Source organism: Tachysurus vachellii, chromosome 1 (assembly GCF_030014155.1).
Source record: "Tachysurus vachellii isolate PV-2020 chromosome 1, HZAU_Pvac_v1, whole genome shotgun sequence".
NCBI lineage: Eukaryota > Metazoa > Chordata > Actinopteri > Siluriformes > Bagridae > Tachysurus > Tachysurus vachellii.
Window position 1 is genome coordinate 2,774,454 of NC_083460.1, and position 18,848 is coordinate 2,793,301.

Genomic DNA, 18,848 nt, shown 5'->3' on the forward strand with positions numbered 1-18,848 from the left:
CTTCCATTAAAAGGTACTAGCAAACAGAACCTGGCAGGTACATAGACCAGGTCTCCTTCACTGGGACGTCTGGAGCTTTCTTAGTGCTGAAGATGTTTTGACTCCGGATCAGTGATTTAACCTTGAGCTGGACAGAAAGAAACCCACGGGGGTAATTTGCCATCTGTGACGGAACAGACTCTTTACACCCTTCTTGGTCAAATTTTAACATATGGACGAGAGCTGCCCAAAGCAAGAGATAAAAACGTATTGATTATCAGTGATCAAAATTTAAGTATTTAAGTATGTGTTGCTACATCAGCCGGTGTTTACTTTATTTCGCTGGTGTCCTTTTGGTCAGGTTAGGTGACCTGTCAGGTGAAAATGAAGCCTCCTCGATGGACGCTCACTACCGAGACACACTAGAACACTATATACATTAGAAATACCTAATGCAAATGAGTTAAAATTATTGCGTATTATGAAAAATAATAATAATAATCAGATTCATAAGCAGGACACGGAAGATCCTGGAAGGTGTTTGCATTCAGATGCTTCCCTCTACTGGCTTCCTGAAGCATCTACAGTTTTAAACCTTCTAACTGGATTCATTTTGATTTCATGTGCTCATTTGTACCTAAAAATGTAGAGATTTTTATTGTGATCGTTTTATTCATGAGATCTAACGTTCCATTCTGATGCGGCTCATAGACGTATCTCTTCTAAACCGTCTCTCTTATTTATTTATTTTTTTACTCAATACGAAAGACGGCTACAGACGATACGCAAGTTGCTCGGACGGAGTGATCTTCTAACAATCCTGGATGTTATTGATTAACAGTGTGGTAAAATAGTCCATTTAAATATAAAGAAATTACGACTGTGTTTCCGAAACTGTAATTCTGACGCAGAGCACCGGATGGAGCCGTGCACATCTCCATCGTTCTCTCTGTGTGTCGCTGCATTAACGGGTTTGGCACGTCAGTAAGGCGAGTTAAAATTACAGGCTCTGTAGAAACGCCACGAGTGCTAGTTAGCTCCGTGAGGTGGAATTTCTGATCGTGACATGTTGACCGACCGAGTGACGTAGCGCACGCGCGTTCTGTTCCCAGATCTCCATATTAAACCTTTAACAGCCTTGATCAGCTGAGAGTAATTTGCACGAGTCGTGATGACTCCACGCTCCTCCAGAGCAGGCCGTTCCTCCTCCCGCTGTGTACTTCCTCTCGTTAGCGGTGCTGAAGCCGCGCTAATGCACCGCCCCGCTGAGGGCTTTCCTCAGTCACTGCCGGGGAATCTTGCACTCGACTGAACTCTGCCAAGTGGGCGGGGTTTACTGTAAAGGCTGTCATCTGTCAGCAAAACGGGGAACGTTGTTTGGTCCAGCTGGTGTGGATAGAATGGGTCCGTCGTCCACTCGAGACTCAAAGGAAGTGGAATTATCCGAACAGTTGGTCTCGCTCACAGAAATAGTGCTAAAATAATGCCAAGATAAGGTCTGTGTCAGTAAAGCTTGTGAAAAGACCGCTGGTCCTCTGTGCTCTTTAATCAGGTCTCTGAAGTGCGTGACGCATCTCTGAGTCACACGGCAGGGTAACTGGTACAAATAGTGCAACTGGAGTAACCCTCTGACCTCATTCTTTAATAATAATAAGCTTTATAGCTTAAAATACTTAAAAAAACAAAAACGATGGCTTTTCAGAACCCGTTCATCTGCGGTGCTCTAGACTGAAATGAGATTTTAATGTCCATTTCAGAGTATCTCGCGGCCTATGGCTTTCACTGAACCTTAATACTGGTGGTGCGTGTGTGTGCGTGCGTGCGTGCGTGTGCGTGCGTGCGTGCGTGTGCGTGCGTGCGTGTGCGTGCGTGCGCGTGCGTGCGTGTGCGTCCATGCGTGTGCATCCGTGTGTGTGTGCGTCCGTGTGTGTGTGCGTCCGTGTGTGTGTGCGTCCGTGTGTTTGTGCGTCCGTGCGTGTGTGCGTCCGTGTGTGTGTGCGCCCGTGCGTGTATGTGCGCGTGCGTGCGTGTGTGTGCGCGTGCGTGTGTGTGTGTGCGTGTGTGTCTCACTGCATCTGTACATGTGATCAGAGATTCGATGCATAAAGGAATATTTAAAGCAGCCACTGATTCATTAAAGTATCATTTAGAGCTGTTGTGATGGAAAATGATGTTGATCGTAAAAACAGAAACAGAGGCTATGTTTTGTTTTTTACTCTGTTCCTTTATCTTTACATCTCCTTTACAAAGATTGGTGTTTCATTCCATCATGATTTACTTGACTGACTGGTACAAAGGCCACGCCCGCTTTATTCTACCACACTGGTACACGGAGCCTTCGTACTTGCCCCAGAGCCCCAGCATGGGTCAGTTCACTTGACCAGTTTTAGGTCTTATTAAAGGTGATCCATGTAAGGAGCTGTACTCTGTATTTAAGAAAATATATTTGTATAGAAGTGGTTTGAAGAGTCTAGAGAGGCAGAGAGTGGCGGAGCGTGAACTCTATTCTGCTTGAGTGTTTCTGGCTATTTCTGTCTATTGGTTTGTTTTGTCTCCTATTGTGTAGGAAGAGCAACGTCAAAAGGTCACAGGAAGACCGACCAATCGTAATCACAAACTCGTTCCTCTTGTCCTAATTGGCTTCTTGTCGTTCACTCCACCCCCTCGGTCGTCCCCCGGATCGTGTAAATACGCCTGGAGTCCATTCATTATCCCGCCTCCCACTCTGAATGCTTTCGTCACTGAGGATACTTCCTTTCGATTCTTCTCTCTTGCGCTCTTTCTCTCACACACACACACACCCACACACACACACCTCCAAGTCCAGGCATTTTTCTAGTGTCCGTGATGGTATCCGTGTGATTAAACCCCACGCGCTGCCACAGCTTTGTGCTCCTCCCCCACTCTTCTCTTCTCCGCCTCTTTTCTCTCCGTGCTCACAGCCGTGACACTCTGTATCTCTCGTGGGGAAAAGAGCCAGCTGCTTTACTTCCCTGAGAGCTGGACTTCACACTCGCGGTCATACAGAAGAGCTCAGCAGACGCAGCATGGCTCCCACGGGGCCGTAACATAAACACCTCCACTCTGACGGACAGCTGTGACGGTAAGGTGCGAGCTGGAGGGGAAATCAGCCACAGCAAACACTCTTTAAGTGAAACGTCAGCCAGAGAACAAGGAGGAGAAGCAGAAGAAGAAAACGCAGCTCTCAGACAGAGAGAAACCGGGTGAAGTCGCCTGCTGGATGAAGGAAGCAGTCTGGCTGTCCTTCCTCTGGCGCGATGGAGTGATGCGAGGAATGAGGGTGGATGGTGAGAGCGGGGAGCACCAGCAGCAGCGGAGGTGGAGGAGGAGGTGGTGTAGGGGCATGTGGTGGAGGAGGAGGTCGGAGGGGAAGGAGCAGGCAGCGCTCGCGGCTCAGACGTTTCTCCGCCTCCTCGCTGGCCGAAAATGTCAATGAAAAAATGTCTCCCAGCATCAAGAAGCTGGACTGCTTCTCGCCCATGCTGTGCCACTGTAAAGTGGCCTGCACCAACAGCACCATCTCCCTCATGTTCGGCTGTAAGGTGGGTGAACGACACAAACCCAACACCGCGTGTTTGTTTTGCTTGCTCAGTTACCTGTTTCTGAGCTGACAGACGTGCTTTGAGTCTCGCCTGGGGATCATTACTTGAGTGCCAGAGGGAAAACATTGAGCTGTTCAGTGACTAATCTTCATAATTCTCTACCTAACCTTTGCCTGCATGACATAATAGACGTAACACCAAGAGGTTGCGTGTTTATTGCCTCAATATTTACAATACCTAAAATGTCTGATTTTACAAATGTAATCTCTTAGTAACATGAACACACACACACACACACACTTCTACATGAGGTTGAACGGCAGTTAAAGAACATGGGGTTAGGTGTGAACGCTGACCGAATCTTAAATCCCGGGAACAACAGGTAGTTCAATTCCCGGGATATTATCACCTCAGATGTGAACAAGAATAGACCCGGAATAGACACGCTAGTACTTTTTTGATTTAAGAGAAATAAAAATTCTTGTTGAGAATGGAAATTGTTGTAAATGGTACAGTTCAGGATGCAGAATTCGTTAGCCAATCAGCATCAAGCATACAGAAAAGTGAAATCAAGTATCTATAATTGTGATGTAAGAGTGGCGACCTGGGAAAATTGACCAGGAGAAAGAAGTCCTGAGTGCGAACGAAGCACATTGTGGTTTACTGAAACACTGAAAGTTTTTATTCTGATGAGATTTTATCCTGATGATATAACGTAGGTTTATACATTTTTATTTTTTTTTAAATGATTAAAAGCTTGGTTATAAAAAAAACTCTCGTAAAGCTTTGTTTCATAGTAACTACACGCTTTTGAACCAGATAAAGATATTTTTAATAAATGTATTATATCGTCGCTGTCAGGCGGAATCCTCGTATCTCCAAACCCGTTATTTTTCAGGAAATTAAAAAAACGCCGTACCTTATCTGCAGTGCACAGGGTTTAGTCCGCGTTGCAGTGGATTGTCTTGCGCTAAATTCCTGTCCTCAGACGAGCACCAGAACTAGCGGGGGTCAAGATTTTTTTTTCTTTGAGCCCAGTGTTTTGAAGACATTTACCTCAGAAGACATGTTGATTCGTTGCGACTCTTCTTGAGGAGAAATATGGCGCGAAGCTCTCCCGCGGAGTGAGGAAGAGGTGGACAGTTGAAGTGTCCAATGGAGTTATGAGATTTGCGCTCAAGCTATTTTCAAGACTTTAGATTGGTTAATAACTTGTAAAAATAACAGACCCACGTGGGGACTGACCAATAGCATCGATATGTGAAAAAATATGAAATTGACCAAATTTGGACACACGAGGTTTCCGCCCGACAGCGACGATATAATTTAGTTACTAACAAGCCATGCTAAAATATTAGTCGTATATGATGTAATCATTTCTCATTATAAAAACATGCCTATTATTGAAAGACATATTCTATATTGTGCATCAACTTATTAAAGTTATTTCTTGGAGTGAAGGTTGGATCTTAGAGCAGGTTTAAACTAAATAACTATCAAGCCAAGTTAGTGTTTATTTTATGCTGTTCAGTAGAAAAGAAAATGGCTGCTTGTCACTGCAATCCTCTCTTCCTTTAAACGATCGTCTCCTGCGAGTTTAGTTAAGACTCCGTATCGCTCTCGTCTTCATTCGGATTGCACAAAGTTAGTTATCTCATCATTGGCAGCTAAATGATGCAGTTTCACCGAGATCCTGAGATGTTTCAAGGTCATATGTTTCGGTCAGTCGATCTTCCTGGAGTCTATGATGCTCTTTTGCTGTGTGTTCGCATGAAATTTAGCAACGTTCGTCGTCTGGTTCGCTGCTGCCGTAGAGCCCAAACCTGACCGTCACCATACGACTGCATGCGCACTACAGTTGACACACAGTTGTGTGGAATGTCTTTGTTCATGTCAGCATTACAATTTCCCTGTTCCCTGAGCATGACGATGCCCCTGTGCAAAAAGTGCCTGAGCTCCATGAAGACATGGTATAGAGGTGAAGGTTGGAGTGGAAGAACTCGAGTGTCCTGCACAGAGACCTGACTGTGACTCATCCCCACTGAACACCTTTGGGATGAAATTGAACTGGAGTCTCCTTAACATCTCTGACTGACTAATGGTCTTGTGAATGATTGAATGATCACAAATCCCAACAGTAGAACATCTAGTGGAAAACCTTCCGAGAAGAGTGAGGGTATAAATCTGGAATGGGTTCTTCAACAAGCACATGATGGAGTGTGATGATGGACAGATGTGCACACACTTTTGGCCATATATTGTCCCAGTACAAGTGGAGGGTGTGGATAAATAGGCTAATTACTGACCGTACGTCATGGCAGTCCACTACAATAGTACTTATCCATGACCAAATCTTCTTTACATGGTGGAAGGTTCTGAAAATGCTCCATTTAATTACTGATCACTGGAGCAGAAGATGGCTTAGTGGTTAGCCGTGCTCCCTCCAACACCTCCAGGGTTGGGGGTTCGATTCCCACCTCCACCTTGTGTGTGTGGAGTTTGCATGTTCTCCCCGTGCCTCGGGGGTTTCCTCCGGGTACTCCGGTTTCCTCCCGCGGTCCAAAGACATGCATGGTAGGTTGATTGGCATCTCTGGAAAATTGTCCGTAGTGTGTGATTGTGTGAGTGAATGAGAGTGTGTGCGTGTGCCCTGTGATGGGTTGACACTCCATCCAGGGTGTATCCTGCCTTGATGCCCGATGACCCGAGGTAGTTCGGATAAGCGGTAGAAAATGAGTGTGAGGTGAGAGTGGAGCAGAAGATATCACGCACATCACTGGGCACGATCTCTGTTCCCCAGATGTGTACGTACATTATCCTCTTGATTCTTGGAACGAACTGGCCAATGGATTACGCTGGATTAGTGGATTGACCTTTTGCCAGTCGTGATCGTTTTTTGACCGCACAGGTCTGCTGAATAGTGTTAGACAAACAATTCAGATTTTTTTTTTTTAATTGTAAAATGCATTTTTAATTATTTCAGGTTATTTAAATTTAGTGCATCTATTTTGATACCAACACAAAAAACAAACGAAAAAAAAATGTGTGTATGACGAGGGAAACCCACTCGGTCTGTGTGCCTGATTAAATTTATTCCTACTAATATCTGAATTGTAATAAATACCTTCTCCTTTTTCCAGCCATGGAGATTTGGGATCACTGAGCTTACAGTACCAGCTTATATATTTTTTATTAGAAAGACCGACATCTAACCCGCTTCCCTCCATCGTGAATAAACCATCTGTTACTGCACAATACAGATTTTTCTGTTTTTCTTGACTTCCCCTCATAAAAGGTTCGGTTCAATCCTGTTACGTAACCTGTTCGCTGTGATGACGCAGCCGGTGCGTTTCAATAAAACACAAGTGAAAGACTTTGAAATGAACTTTGGTTCTGAGCAGCTCTAATCCATTTTATAATCCCTCTCCATGAAGACACACATTTCTCTTTAGCCTCTGCTGCACTCCATAGCTCTTTATATCCAAAGGTTAGAAAGAACTTAAATGTGCATGGGGATCATTTGTACTTGCAGATGTTAGTGTTTGGCGTCCTGCCCTGTTTAAGAGCGATGGCAGGGACACAGGGACGCTCTCTCTCTCTCTCTCTCTCTCTCTCTCTCTCTCTCTCTCTCTCTCTCCCTGTGTGACTCCTCTGCGTTCTGGGTGTCTCGGGCTTTCAGTCGGGTCTAGACAGGGTCTATTGACCGATTCAATTAAAGGATTAAACCAAATAGGATCCAGGTCCTAAATATTACTGTGCAGTTATAGATACTCTGCGCCGCTGTTGTTTTCATCAAACGTATTCAGATTTCAACAACGAAAAAAAGACTTTCTTTTTTATTTCTTTTTTTTTTATTTTTCTGTTTCTGGTTTGTCCATGCGTTTGTCCATAACAGGTTACATTTCGAGCAAATATTTAATAAAATCCAATATATATTTTATTACTATTAGTCAGTTGTTTCAGTCGCTTTCTTCCTTTTGTAGTATAAAACATGATCATCAAAATGGCCGCTTACAGCGTCGACGGTAAACACAGGGTGCGTCTTAATCAGCTCCCTAGTTCTCTACGTCATAAATAGGGTTGGGTATCAAAAGAAATTTTCCGGTTCCGATTCCATAATAAAATAAATGTGAAAAATAATGCACAATACTTAAACATTTCCATTTGTGTTTATTAATCACTCTTCATTTAACAGAGCATTTCAATTCATATCAATTTAAATTGAAATAAATCCAACATCGTATTTAACATCCAGAATTACAACTTAGCAAAACAGTTAGCAATTTTTCTGAAGAAAAATGAACACATCTGCTTTCTCTGGGAGAAGACGAGACCTTTCCTGGCTTATTGTATCTCCAGCTGTGGAGAAAACCCTCTCAGACGGGGGAGATTTGCTTCATTGTTGTAGCTTTGGAAATGAATCCAAACTTTAGATGTTTTTTAGACACGTTTAACACAAAGCGTACCTCAGCACAGCAGAGCGAGTGACTGATTTCTGTGGTAAGCTGCGTTAATTTGGTTGTGTGACTGTAAACAGTGTAAACAATTAATATTCATGAGGTAAGACACGGCTATTTAAAGTGACCGCTCCCAGCGCTTTGACCGTCATCGCATCGGAACCGCGTTTGGAACCGAACCTTAAAAATTCCATGCGGTTCCGGGTTCCTGTTAAAAAAAACAGAACTGGTTCTGAATAAGAACCGGTTCTCGGTTCCCAACCCTAGTCATAAATCAGAATATTCTGTACACGAGTCGGTAAGGACTCGGACTCGCTACACGTTAGGAAATTACACACGTTTTTGTCACGGGGTTTCAAGCAGGATTGTAGGCTAGACTCAAACATCAGTCAAAGTTCAAAAATCGCTAATCATTTGAGAGCTACAACAACAATACAAAGCTACTTACGCGTGTTAGACGAAGTCGCCCGAGACTCTCTTCATCTGCCATTTGTCTCAATCAGAGTAGCGTCAGAAGAGCTGACCAACCCTGGTTTTTGTGGTGAATCGTGGGATTTTTGTTTTAAAGTAAAAGCGTACATTCCGGTGCACTGGAAGGATTTCGCGTACGACAGAGAGACAGACCTTAAAATAACCAACTCTCTTATCAGATCCCTAACTAGTGGACTTGGGAGCTGATTGAGACACAGCTTGACTTTTAAAGCTGGATCTATACCAGGATTTGCTTTAAATCTATGGCTCTGTACGTTCTTTTAGCTGTTTTGATGAAGTAACAACACGCCACTCGTTACATTTAGCCAACTGGATTGTTGTTAACGAAGTACAAACACGGAGACCCTCCGTATCGTAGCACGAACGGACAGTCGGAAATATTTACGACCGCAGCGTCGGTATGAAAACCAGTCCAAGTTCAGTGCGCCAGTTGAATCTTTGTGCTTTAAAAAATATCTATTTTTAACCTTTATAAATGGTTTCTCGAGAAATACACAGATCACCATCACGTATCACGTTGTTTAGCTTTAAGACGATTCACCGCTCAAGTCTCATTCTATCTGGGAAAGGAGGAAAAAAAAAAAAAAAAAAAGGCTAGTCTGTTATTTACCAGCGACAAGAACCAGAGAGAGGCCGTAATTACCAAAATGATTGAATTGCTAGTGTATTTCTGATTAAACCCTGGGTAATGTGTCCACATGACAGTGATGTACGAGGGATCCTGTGCAGCCTGTGGACCAGCCCATCTACTAAATACTAATTTCTTCGTCAATCGTCCTTTCTCTCGGGACATATGCTGGCTGCATACACAAGCGCTATTTTTAGCTGCGTTGCAAGGCATGAGTTGGATACGGATTTCGTTTCCCCTCCTCTCTCTTTTTTGACTCGGTGTTGCAGTAATTAAACAATAGCGAGACCGAGTAGATTCAGCCTCTGTATAGGCACGAGCTCTGAGAAGAGACACAACGGCTTGACGTCGTCACCGTAGCCGAAGAGCCGCGGTTCACACTTCAACACCCGCTTCCTTAGGCTAATGAGCTGAGAGTGACAGTTTCCATGCTTGTGTTGTAGATGATCATAGAGTGAAGGGACAGCTGCTTAACCTAATTGCCTTTTTACACCTGGTCACTTCACGTGTTGTCTCTGATCCGATAGCTATCTGATTTGTTAAAACTGTCCCGTTTACATTAGGCCACATAAACGCGTCTCGGCGAATCGGATATCGATCCGATCTTTCTACTCCCGCCCAAAATGCTAATATATTTTACCTCATTTCCGGTGTAATTGAAATGGAACACGTTTTGGTGTATGCGGTTTTCAGGATGCAATCAAAAAGAAGACAAAAAAACTCGTTACGACGGTTATGCTACAAAAAACAGCGTTTACTGTTTGCTGCATTTTTGCTGGAGGCAGCAGCGCATTTTAAGACCCAAAGTGACGCCTGGGTTAAAGATCACTTGCGAGTGACGTACATCCGTTTGGGAGGACTATAGCGCTGATGTATGTGGCTTGAACAACCACATTCATTTACACCTGTCCAGTTTCATCTGAAATGCGTCCCAGACCACCTCCTGAAGGGGTTTGTACCATCGGATTTATATCCGTCTCCAAAACGTTTCGGAGGGCATTTAGACCTGGTCTTTTTACCATCGGATAGCTATCGGATCACAGAACCGGTGACCAGGTGTAAAAAGCCCCAAAGAGCCAGAGATCATACTGTATATGCTGTAGAGCTATAACTGATTCCACAAGGTTAAAACTACAACATTCTGAACTAAAAGTAGGTTCGCTATATTAGTAAAAAAAAAATCTTTCCATGCCAATATTTTAGTCAGTCCAAATTTCATTTTTTATTAGTTGCAGATTTTCGGATTAACTGTTCTGAGGACGGGTTAAAAAAAAAAAAGATCCTCGTTAGACAGATTAAGATCTGTAAGTTGTTGGTTGTTTAACCTTTAAGGAAGGGATCTACTGCGTCGGTGCTTTGTAACCGAATGTAGGTTTGTGTGAATTTCTCTAAAATAATTTTTCTCTCATGGACCCTCAGGAAAGAGAAAAAAAAAATAAAGTATTATTATATTCTTTCTTGCTTCTTTCTTGTAAACCAATAGAAAGCATGTAAGAATGTTCTCCAGACGCCGTGTCTTCACCAAGACACCAGTGTTTATGTATTTGGCAGTTAGTCCATTCTTAAACTAGGACACGTTTCTGTCTGTTCCGTACTTTTTGCCTGTTTCATTTCTCACTCTTTTTTTTTTTTTTTTTTTTTTTTTTTTTTAAATATTATCGAGTCGAAGAGCCGAAGGATGGTCAGTGTACGTCAGCAGGAGCCACCGTCTTTCTGGAACTGGTTGTTTTTTCGCTCTGGGGTCGGTGGAATATGCTGCGTGTTGGCGGTGGGTCATTTTAGAAGTGTGGGCAGTGAGCTTTTTTACTGAAAAACTCCTAATGGCGTAGGAGCAGGTGGTGCGTCATTATTTTAATTCAATTTTAATTCTCTCTCTTGGCGCACACGAGTTCTGGGTTTTTGCTAAGCTTCAGACTTCGGATTAAACGGTATATTATGAGTTTCTGACAGGATTCATCCACATTTGAACTCCTGATGGAGGTTTTGCGGTGATGTTTAGCTGTGTGTGAACACGCAGGAACCGGGTCGGTTTGAGCGCCGAGGTGTGTCTTGAGCATTTTTTTTTTGTACTTTGCAGCGGGCCATGATTCAATGCTGAGTGGATGTGGTTGCCTGGAGATCCTCCTCCTCCTCTTCCTCCTCTTCCTCCTCGTCCTCCTCCTCGTGTGCTCATCCAGTGAAGATGTTCTAACGTTCTCTCACGATCCCTAATAAGGCCTAACGACCTTAGGGCCTCGTGATGGGTCCTGTCTGTTTGGCTCATGGTTTTAGAGTAAAAAAAAACCCAAAACACGTATATCTATGAATTGAAAAAAATATGTAATGTAATGGGGGGGAAGAAAAAACAAAAGAAATCCCCACAAAGGATCTCATTTCTGCTGTAAATTTCCTAGCAGGAAAATGTAAATGAGTTTTAACGAACACGACATGAACCTACGGAGAAAACTCGTCGGTAGGCCGGGAATCCAGTTGCCATGGCTACGCCAACCACTATCCCGTAGTCGTACGGGGAACGACTCGACAGATACACACATGCTCACCGGTGTCGGATTATACCACCGTGTTACGGGAAAAGGGGGGATTTATAGGATTTATTATCACCGGAGCTCTCCATGGAGAAAGGAAAGGGGTTTGGAATAATGTATGGCATTAAGTAATACGTGAGCTTTCAGAAACGTAGGAAGGGGAGTTTTAACATGTAATACTCTTTTGTTTTCACATGATTTTTAAGGCAAGAAAAGAGAGAGAAAGTTTTTTTACTCAAGCATGCGTAATTATTTTATTCTCATTTTCGTCATTGATGCTAAGCGTTTCCTGTTAGTCACCAAACATGAATATGCATGTTCTGTTTTATATAAAGAGCTGACGGATATTTGCAGCATGTCTGCCTGCATCATTCGCTGTACATAATTCGCCGTTCCTGCTGTTGAGTAATATGGAAAGTAACAGACTTTCAGCGCAGACTGTAATCCCAGCTCGTCACCTTTAAAAAGGCGGCGCTGCGCGTTCTGCTTTAAGATTATCATAAATTTAAGGATTACTCAGTGGCTCTGCCAGACGTGCAGCACCTTCACATGTTTCACACAAAGCTACAGACGACTCGTTTACTCGCTCGCTCGTTAATTTTGTTCCATAACACTTTGATCATCAGTCTTTGTTTTTTTTTTTTTTAGAGGTAAATTAACATGGATTTCATTTTCATCACTGCATATTTGACATGTTATTCAACATCTCCAGGGACGATATAAGAGCAGGTTTTCGTAATTTATCGAGATAAAAGAGGCATTTATCTCTTTATCTTTTCACATCTTTTATAAAAATGTTTTAAGCGCAGGCTGTCCAAGCGCTTTCTGCCGTGATGATGGGGAGTGCGTTTATACGTGATCTCAGTAATGAGCTGATGTTAATACATGCAGTACCATGTGATTCATGTACAAAACCTTTTTTATATAAACTTGTTGGTATAGAGGCCACGCCCTCTCATGAGACGCAGCTTCACCTTTATTTGGACTGACGTTCATTCATAACTTTTCTGAGTCTGACAGCTACAGAGCTCAGTGCCTTACTCTGTAAATTAGTCACAGTGAAGTAGAAGGAGATTCCCTTCCAGACAGGTTTTCTTTCATTAATAGGCTATACCTCTTGTGAGGCCACGCCCGCTCGTGCGTCTGACCGGTACAAAGGCCGCGCCTGCTTCACGTTTAGTGACGGCTTTAGAGGTTGTTTCCTCATGCTCCCTCTTCTTGTTTCCTCTACAGAAGTACAAACACCACGATGAGGACGGCTCTCCCCAAGAGCAGAGCTCGCCTCCGCTCACCGACGATACGCCGGGCCCCGAGCTCGTCCAGGTCGCCGAGAAGAACATCTCGCAGATTGAAAATGTCCATGGCTACGTGGCCCACGCTCACATCTCCCCCATGAAGGTAAAGCTTAAACCCTGAACCAGTTGTTTTGACATTCCAACATCCTGTCCTGTCCTGTTTATTTGTCCACCTCATTATGTAGATGTTACCATGCTACACACACACACACACACACACACACACACACACAAACACAGTGTAAGAGTGTCTCCTTATCTGCATGGTGTAAAGAAAAGCTCACAGGCCCAGTGCCAGTTTTGCATCATCAGCTCTTGTAGTCTAAGAGCCGAGCACTTCAGCAGGGTTGTCGGTTTCGCCGCAGGGAGTCTCGATCTAAAAAGAAGCTCCGTATATAGGGCATGTTTTTCTCTGTTCTATATAGGGCATGTTTTCCCCTCACGAGTGCAGCACATGTGTTGTTATTAGCATAGCACACACAATAACACGGAAACTTCCAGAGAGCACACAAGACCCCGATCCATAAAACGACTGAGATTTATTTGTTATTAGATCGTTGAACAGTGACGGTTTGTTTTCACTCCTGGTCTAATGTCTGTACATTAAAATAAAATATAATCAGTAATCCTTTTTTATAATGGAAAGTTAATATGGAAAGTTAATCAGCCATTCCAGTGACGTAGCGGTCACTTTTGTCGATTTTTTTTTTCTTCATATTTACACAAAGTATTGTAATTAACCAGCGTATACATATACAGTCATGCGAAAAAACCTCATGACACCCCATGAAAGACCCCCCCCCCCCCCCCCCGTTTTTTTTTTTTTTTTTTTTTTAATTGTTAAACAATATTAGAAGATTCGAGTAATAAAACTAAACAAACAAAACCAAAGAAAGATCTACAGTAAATCTTACTGAGATCCTGTGTGGCTTTGATTTGAAATGGACTCAGACGTGCAAGAAATCCCTCAAGTTTCACACAGCTGAAATAATTCTGTATTAAGGAGCGGGGGAAACCTTCTTCAAGTTGATCTCAGAAACTGGTAGACGGCTACAAAAAAGTCTCATTTAGTTGATTTCAGCCAAAGGGGGAAACACTAGCTTTTGGGGGTTTTTACACCTGGTCACTTCATGCGTATTTCTGTGATCCGATAGCTATCCGATGGTAAAAAGACCAGGTCTAAATGCCCTCCGAAACGGTTTCGAGACGGATATAAATCCGATCGCTCAAACCCCTTCAGGAGGTGGTCTGGGACGCATTTCAGATGAAACTGGACAGGTGTAAATGAATGTGGTTGTTCAAGCCACATACGTCAGCGCTATACTCCTCCCAAGCGGAAGTACGTCACTCGCAGGTGACTCGCGAGTCGTGTATCGCGCCAGAAAGAAACATGTTTTCCCACCAGTGCTGCCTCCGATCTTTCAAACAGGTGTCTCGTTGGGTCTTAAAATGCACTGCTGCCGCCAGCGAACATGCAGCAAACAATAAGTGCTGTTTTTTGTAGCAACCGCATGTGTTCCATTTCAATTACCCCGGAAATGAGGTAAAATATATTTGCATTTTGGGCGGGAGCAGAAAGATCGGATCGATATCAGATTCGCCGAAACGCATTTATGTGGCCTAATGTAAATAGAACAGTTTTAACAAAACAGATCAGAGAAAACACAAACTCTTTTTGTTTATTTCTTTTCTTTAATAAGTGAAGTGATTTTTTTTGTTGTTGTTGTTCTTACAATTACATCATTGTCACCTACAGGATCTGAAATTGACACGTTGACATTTCTTAATAAAGAACTTAATATTTAATGGGGTGTCCTAAATGTTTCACATGACTGTGTGTTTATGTGTATATTTACATTTACAGCATTTAGCAGACATTTAGCAGACTCATCCAAAGTGACTTAAATTTTTATTTCAGTTTATACAACTGAGCAATTGAGGATTAAGGGCCTTGCTCAGGGGCCCAGCAGTGGCACTTTGGTGGACCTGGGATTCGAACTCACGACCTTCCAATCAGTAGTCCAACCCCTTAACCACTGGGCTACCAAAACCCTACCAATATATATGTGAATACATGCGTGTGTGTGTATGTGTGTGTGTATATACATATATATATATATATATATATATATATATATATATATATATATATATATATATATATATATATATATATATATAATCTCGTCGCTGTCAGGCGGAATCCTCGTATCTCCAAAACCGTTACTTTTCAGGAAATTCAGCCCAGTGTTTTGAAGACATTTACCTCAGAAGACGTGTTGATTCGTTGCGACTCTTCTTGAGGAGAAATATGCCGTGAAGCTCTCCCGCGGAGTGAGGAAGAGGTGGACAGTTGAAGTGTCCAATGGAGTTATGAGATTTGCGCTCAAGCTATTTTCAAGACTTTAGATTGGTTAATAACTTGTAAAAATAACAGACCCACGTGGGGACTGACCAATAGCATCGATATGTGAAAAAATATGAAATTGACCAAATTTGGACATACGAGGTTTCCGCCCGACAGCGACGATATATATATACATACACACACACACATATACATACGTACATACATATATATACACACACACACAGTCATGTGAAAAATATGTAGCTATACATGTCACTTTTTTGCTGATTTGCTTGGCCATCACGTACACGTCTCCGCCGTACAGACACAGTGCCCGTGACCGGCTCTGAAAGGCGTCTTTGAATATTCGAGTACAATCTCAGAGGGGTTTTACTCAAGGTGAGCCACAGTCATGCTTCAGTATGTTAACTGAACAGCGTAGTGATTGGGTGTACGAAGGAAGGCTTTTGTCTGTGCGTGAGTGTGTGTGTTGGACATTTAGGACATTTACGAGCGCTCCTCCTGTGCTTGTCGTGCTCCACTGCTGTCCTCTGCTTTCAGATTTATAACTCCTCTTCACTCACTCGCTCTAGCACCAACAGCACACACGATTCACGCCTGCCACCTCTCATAACTCTCAGCTCACTGATGTAAACTTGGTGAACTCTTACCTCACGCTCGGTCCTCCGTCAGAGCACAGCATCCAACCATCCATCCATCCATCCAAGCAGCAGAAGAGCATTCGTTTTTAGATGTACAACATAGAAACTCGACATTCAAGCTGAGATCTTCACAGTTTTATACACTTTTTCTCTTTGGATGCGAAAAAACCGTAACACGATCTTATAGAACTGCTAATTTAACAGAACTTTTAAAACGGAGAACGCTGCTCTAACCTTGGTTTCTTCACATCCTGTCATATGACTTCTCATTAAACGTGTATGAAGAGAAATAAAGCTCGAGTGGACGTCGCTAGTACGGGTAGTTTGCTTTGCAAATCAAGCTAGCGTGAAGCCGAGGCTGAAGCATAAAAAAAAAAATAAAAACTAGACATGGCACTCGAAAGAAGGAACCAATTTGATCAATGCCGTAACAAGGAAATGAAATTTTGTTTTTACACAAATAATACACAACGTGAATGTGTATCGTCACTAGCTAGCATGAACGCAAGTCTGAGCATGTTTAATTCATGAACTAAAATATGTGCAGTAGTCACTTAGTTACTTAGATGCTAAGTTCCACTTAGCGAGACGTCTTGCTAAAATCACCCCTACTTCATCCCTCCACACACACACACACACACACACACACACCTACACACCTGACTTTGTATCTCGTTGCTTAGTGTGATTAAACGCCTAAGGGGCTCTTGTGTAATGTAAAGTATATTCACAAAGCTGTGTGTTAGAAAACAAGCCGTTATCGCCGGTCGTGATTAATCACCTGCCATCGCTGTTTGTCATAAGACAAATCGGGTGTGTGAGGAAGACACTTCCTGAGGAAAGCACTTGTCGTGAGCTGTGCCGCTTCACACGGCGCTTTAGCTCCACCTATTGGTTTGTTCACCTCGTCGCAACGGAGCCATGCTTTAATGATGTGATTTGGTTTTAGTTATTTATTTATTTATTAATTTATTTATTTATTTATTTCACTCAGTAACTGCTGGAGCGTCAGAAGGATTCTCTCCGAAGCCCGAACACGGCGATACACAAACACGGCGATGTTCCTGAGAGGAATAAAGGGAAACGAGTCATTGTAGAAGCGTGTTAAATGTTTCACAGACATTTTCTAGAAGCACAGAATTCCTCCTTTCGTCCTCGCTTTTTTCATTCAGTCCACAGACACACATATCCTCAGCATCCTTCACCGTCTCCGTCTCACGTCCCGTGTCTCTCCTCCTTCTGTCCCAATGTGAACTGTGAGCTCTTCTGAACTCCTGCTGCTGTGCTTTGTGCTGGTGTTATAAGCCGAGTTACAGTACATCCCCCCCCCCCTCCCCCCTCCCTGTAGGTTGAGTCTCTGGAGTGCATCTTCGACGGGCCGCCCACGGTGGTGAGCGAGGAGAGCCCTCTCCTCAGCCCCTCCACCCCATACCAGGTAACATCCTGCTAAAACACGGGAACTGGACGCAGCCATCGCTGTGTGCAGCAGTTGAGTCTGATGTCTAGTGTCTCGTCACGTGCAGGTTCTGTGGTGTGTCTGAGCGAAGTCGTGCTGGAGCAGATGCAGGCTTTGTGTCAGTGCTAGATGGCGCAGTTCCTGATGTGCATGACTGTTTTTTTTTTTTGTGTTTATTTTTAACTCTATATATTAGTGTGTATATATGTTTGTCTGAGAAGCTTCTGGCCACCAGTTGTTGCTTCTTGCTGATCATGAAGTGTCAATGATGCACAGAAGCACCTGCTTCTCACATGCATGGCTCGATATATTCAGTGTTTTCGGTTTTAGGACGTTTGAACGCTGCCTTTTACGTGTTTCCTCTGACGATGGGTGAGATTATAAATCAGCGATCGCACCGTACGGACACAGGATTATTGATCAATTGTTTGTATTATCACATGGATAAAAATCACATTCACAAGAAACGCCACAAGTGTCTGCCGTCCTTATCTCACTTTCTCTCCTAAAGCCGATCACCCCCGAGCTGCCTCCAGTTTCCCGTCAATGACGTCAGCCCTGATGCTTTCCCCCCCCTATTTTAGCTGCTGAGTAGAATGGATAAGACCCCACATTAGAGAACGCATTAGCAGGATGATGCGTCAAAGGCGAAGCGACAATACAGACTTTGCGCTCCGCAGCCTCTGGCCGGATTTTAGAAAAGGAAAAGAGGAATTCAGGCTGTGAGCACGAATAGGACGCGCTTCACAAGGTGGCTCTCGGGCACGTCCGATGGTGGACTAGAGAGAGAACTTAATAGCTCCAAAGCGGATTGAATCTACAGTCAGGCGCCAGGCAGAGGAGAACGATCGTTCGAGGCGAGTCAGGTGTACAACCTAGGTCTGTTCTCACGCTTCCTGCTGACTCATTTGGAGCGGTTGAAGAGGCAAATCAGGCAGCCAGCTGCTCTGCCCTGAGCTCTGAGCGGACCTGTCTGTGATAGAGAGAGAGAGAGAGAGAGAGAGAGAGACATGGTGGTTTGGAAATGAGGGAGCAGCGAGGGAGGTGAATAAGGCAGTGTTTTGGAGATCAAGACGCAAGAAATTTCTTCGTGTCTGTTTATCTCCCTCCTTTTCAATCTCTCTCTCTCTCTCTCTCTCTCTCTTGCCGCAGCAGCAGTGTGCGTCAAACAGCCACTGCCTCTCTCTCTCTCTTGCACACACACACACACACAGGCACACTTACATTCTCAGACACACTCTCTACTCATCACAGGTTCACATAACCTGAGAGAGATGTTAGTGTCTCTGATGTGCACGTCGTGCAAACCCAGTCTTTGAGATGCCTGCGTAGGAAAACAAAAGCCCGGACTATCGAGTCGTGCACTGTCGGAGCGTGAACCCTGCACTCGCGTCCGAACCCGAGCTCACAATGCTCAACTCGGTCTGGTACGCCAAAAAGA

The 18,848-nt window shown here is 43.6% G+C and overlaps 1 protein-coding gene across 11 annotated transcripts in view; it reads left to right on the top strand.

Annotated features, from left to right (window-relative positions):
• The window catches only part of dlg1b (discs large MAGUK scaffold protein 1b), an 81,102-nt gene that overhangs the window by 19,827 nt on the left and 42,427 nt on the right, over positions 1 to 18,848 (top strand). For 6 of the 11 annotated variants that reach the window (XM_060868032.1, XM_060868041.1, XM_060868068.1 and 3 more), the window contains exon 4: positions 12,878 to 13,042. In XM_060868032.1, coding sequence (XP_060724015.1) covers positions 12,878 to 13,042 — 165 coding nt within the window. Of the gene's footprint in view, positions 1 to 2,955; positions 3,543 to 12,877; positions 13,043 to 17,299; positions 17,387 to 18,848 lie in introns of those variants that run through there. The other 5 variants (XM_060868005.1, XM_060868015.1, XM_060868023.1 and 2 more) reach the window with 2 other exon arrangements.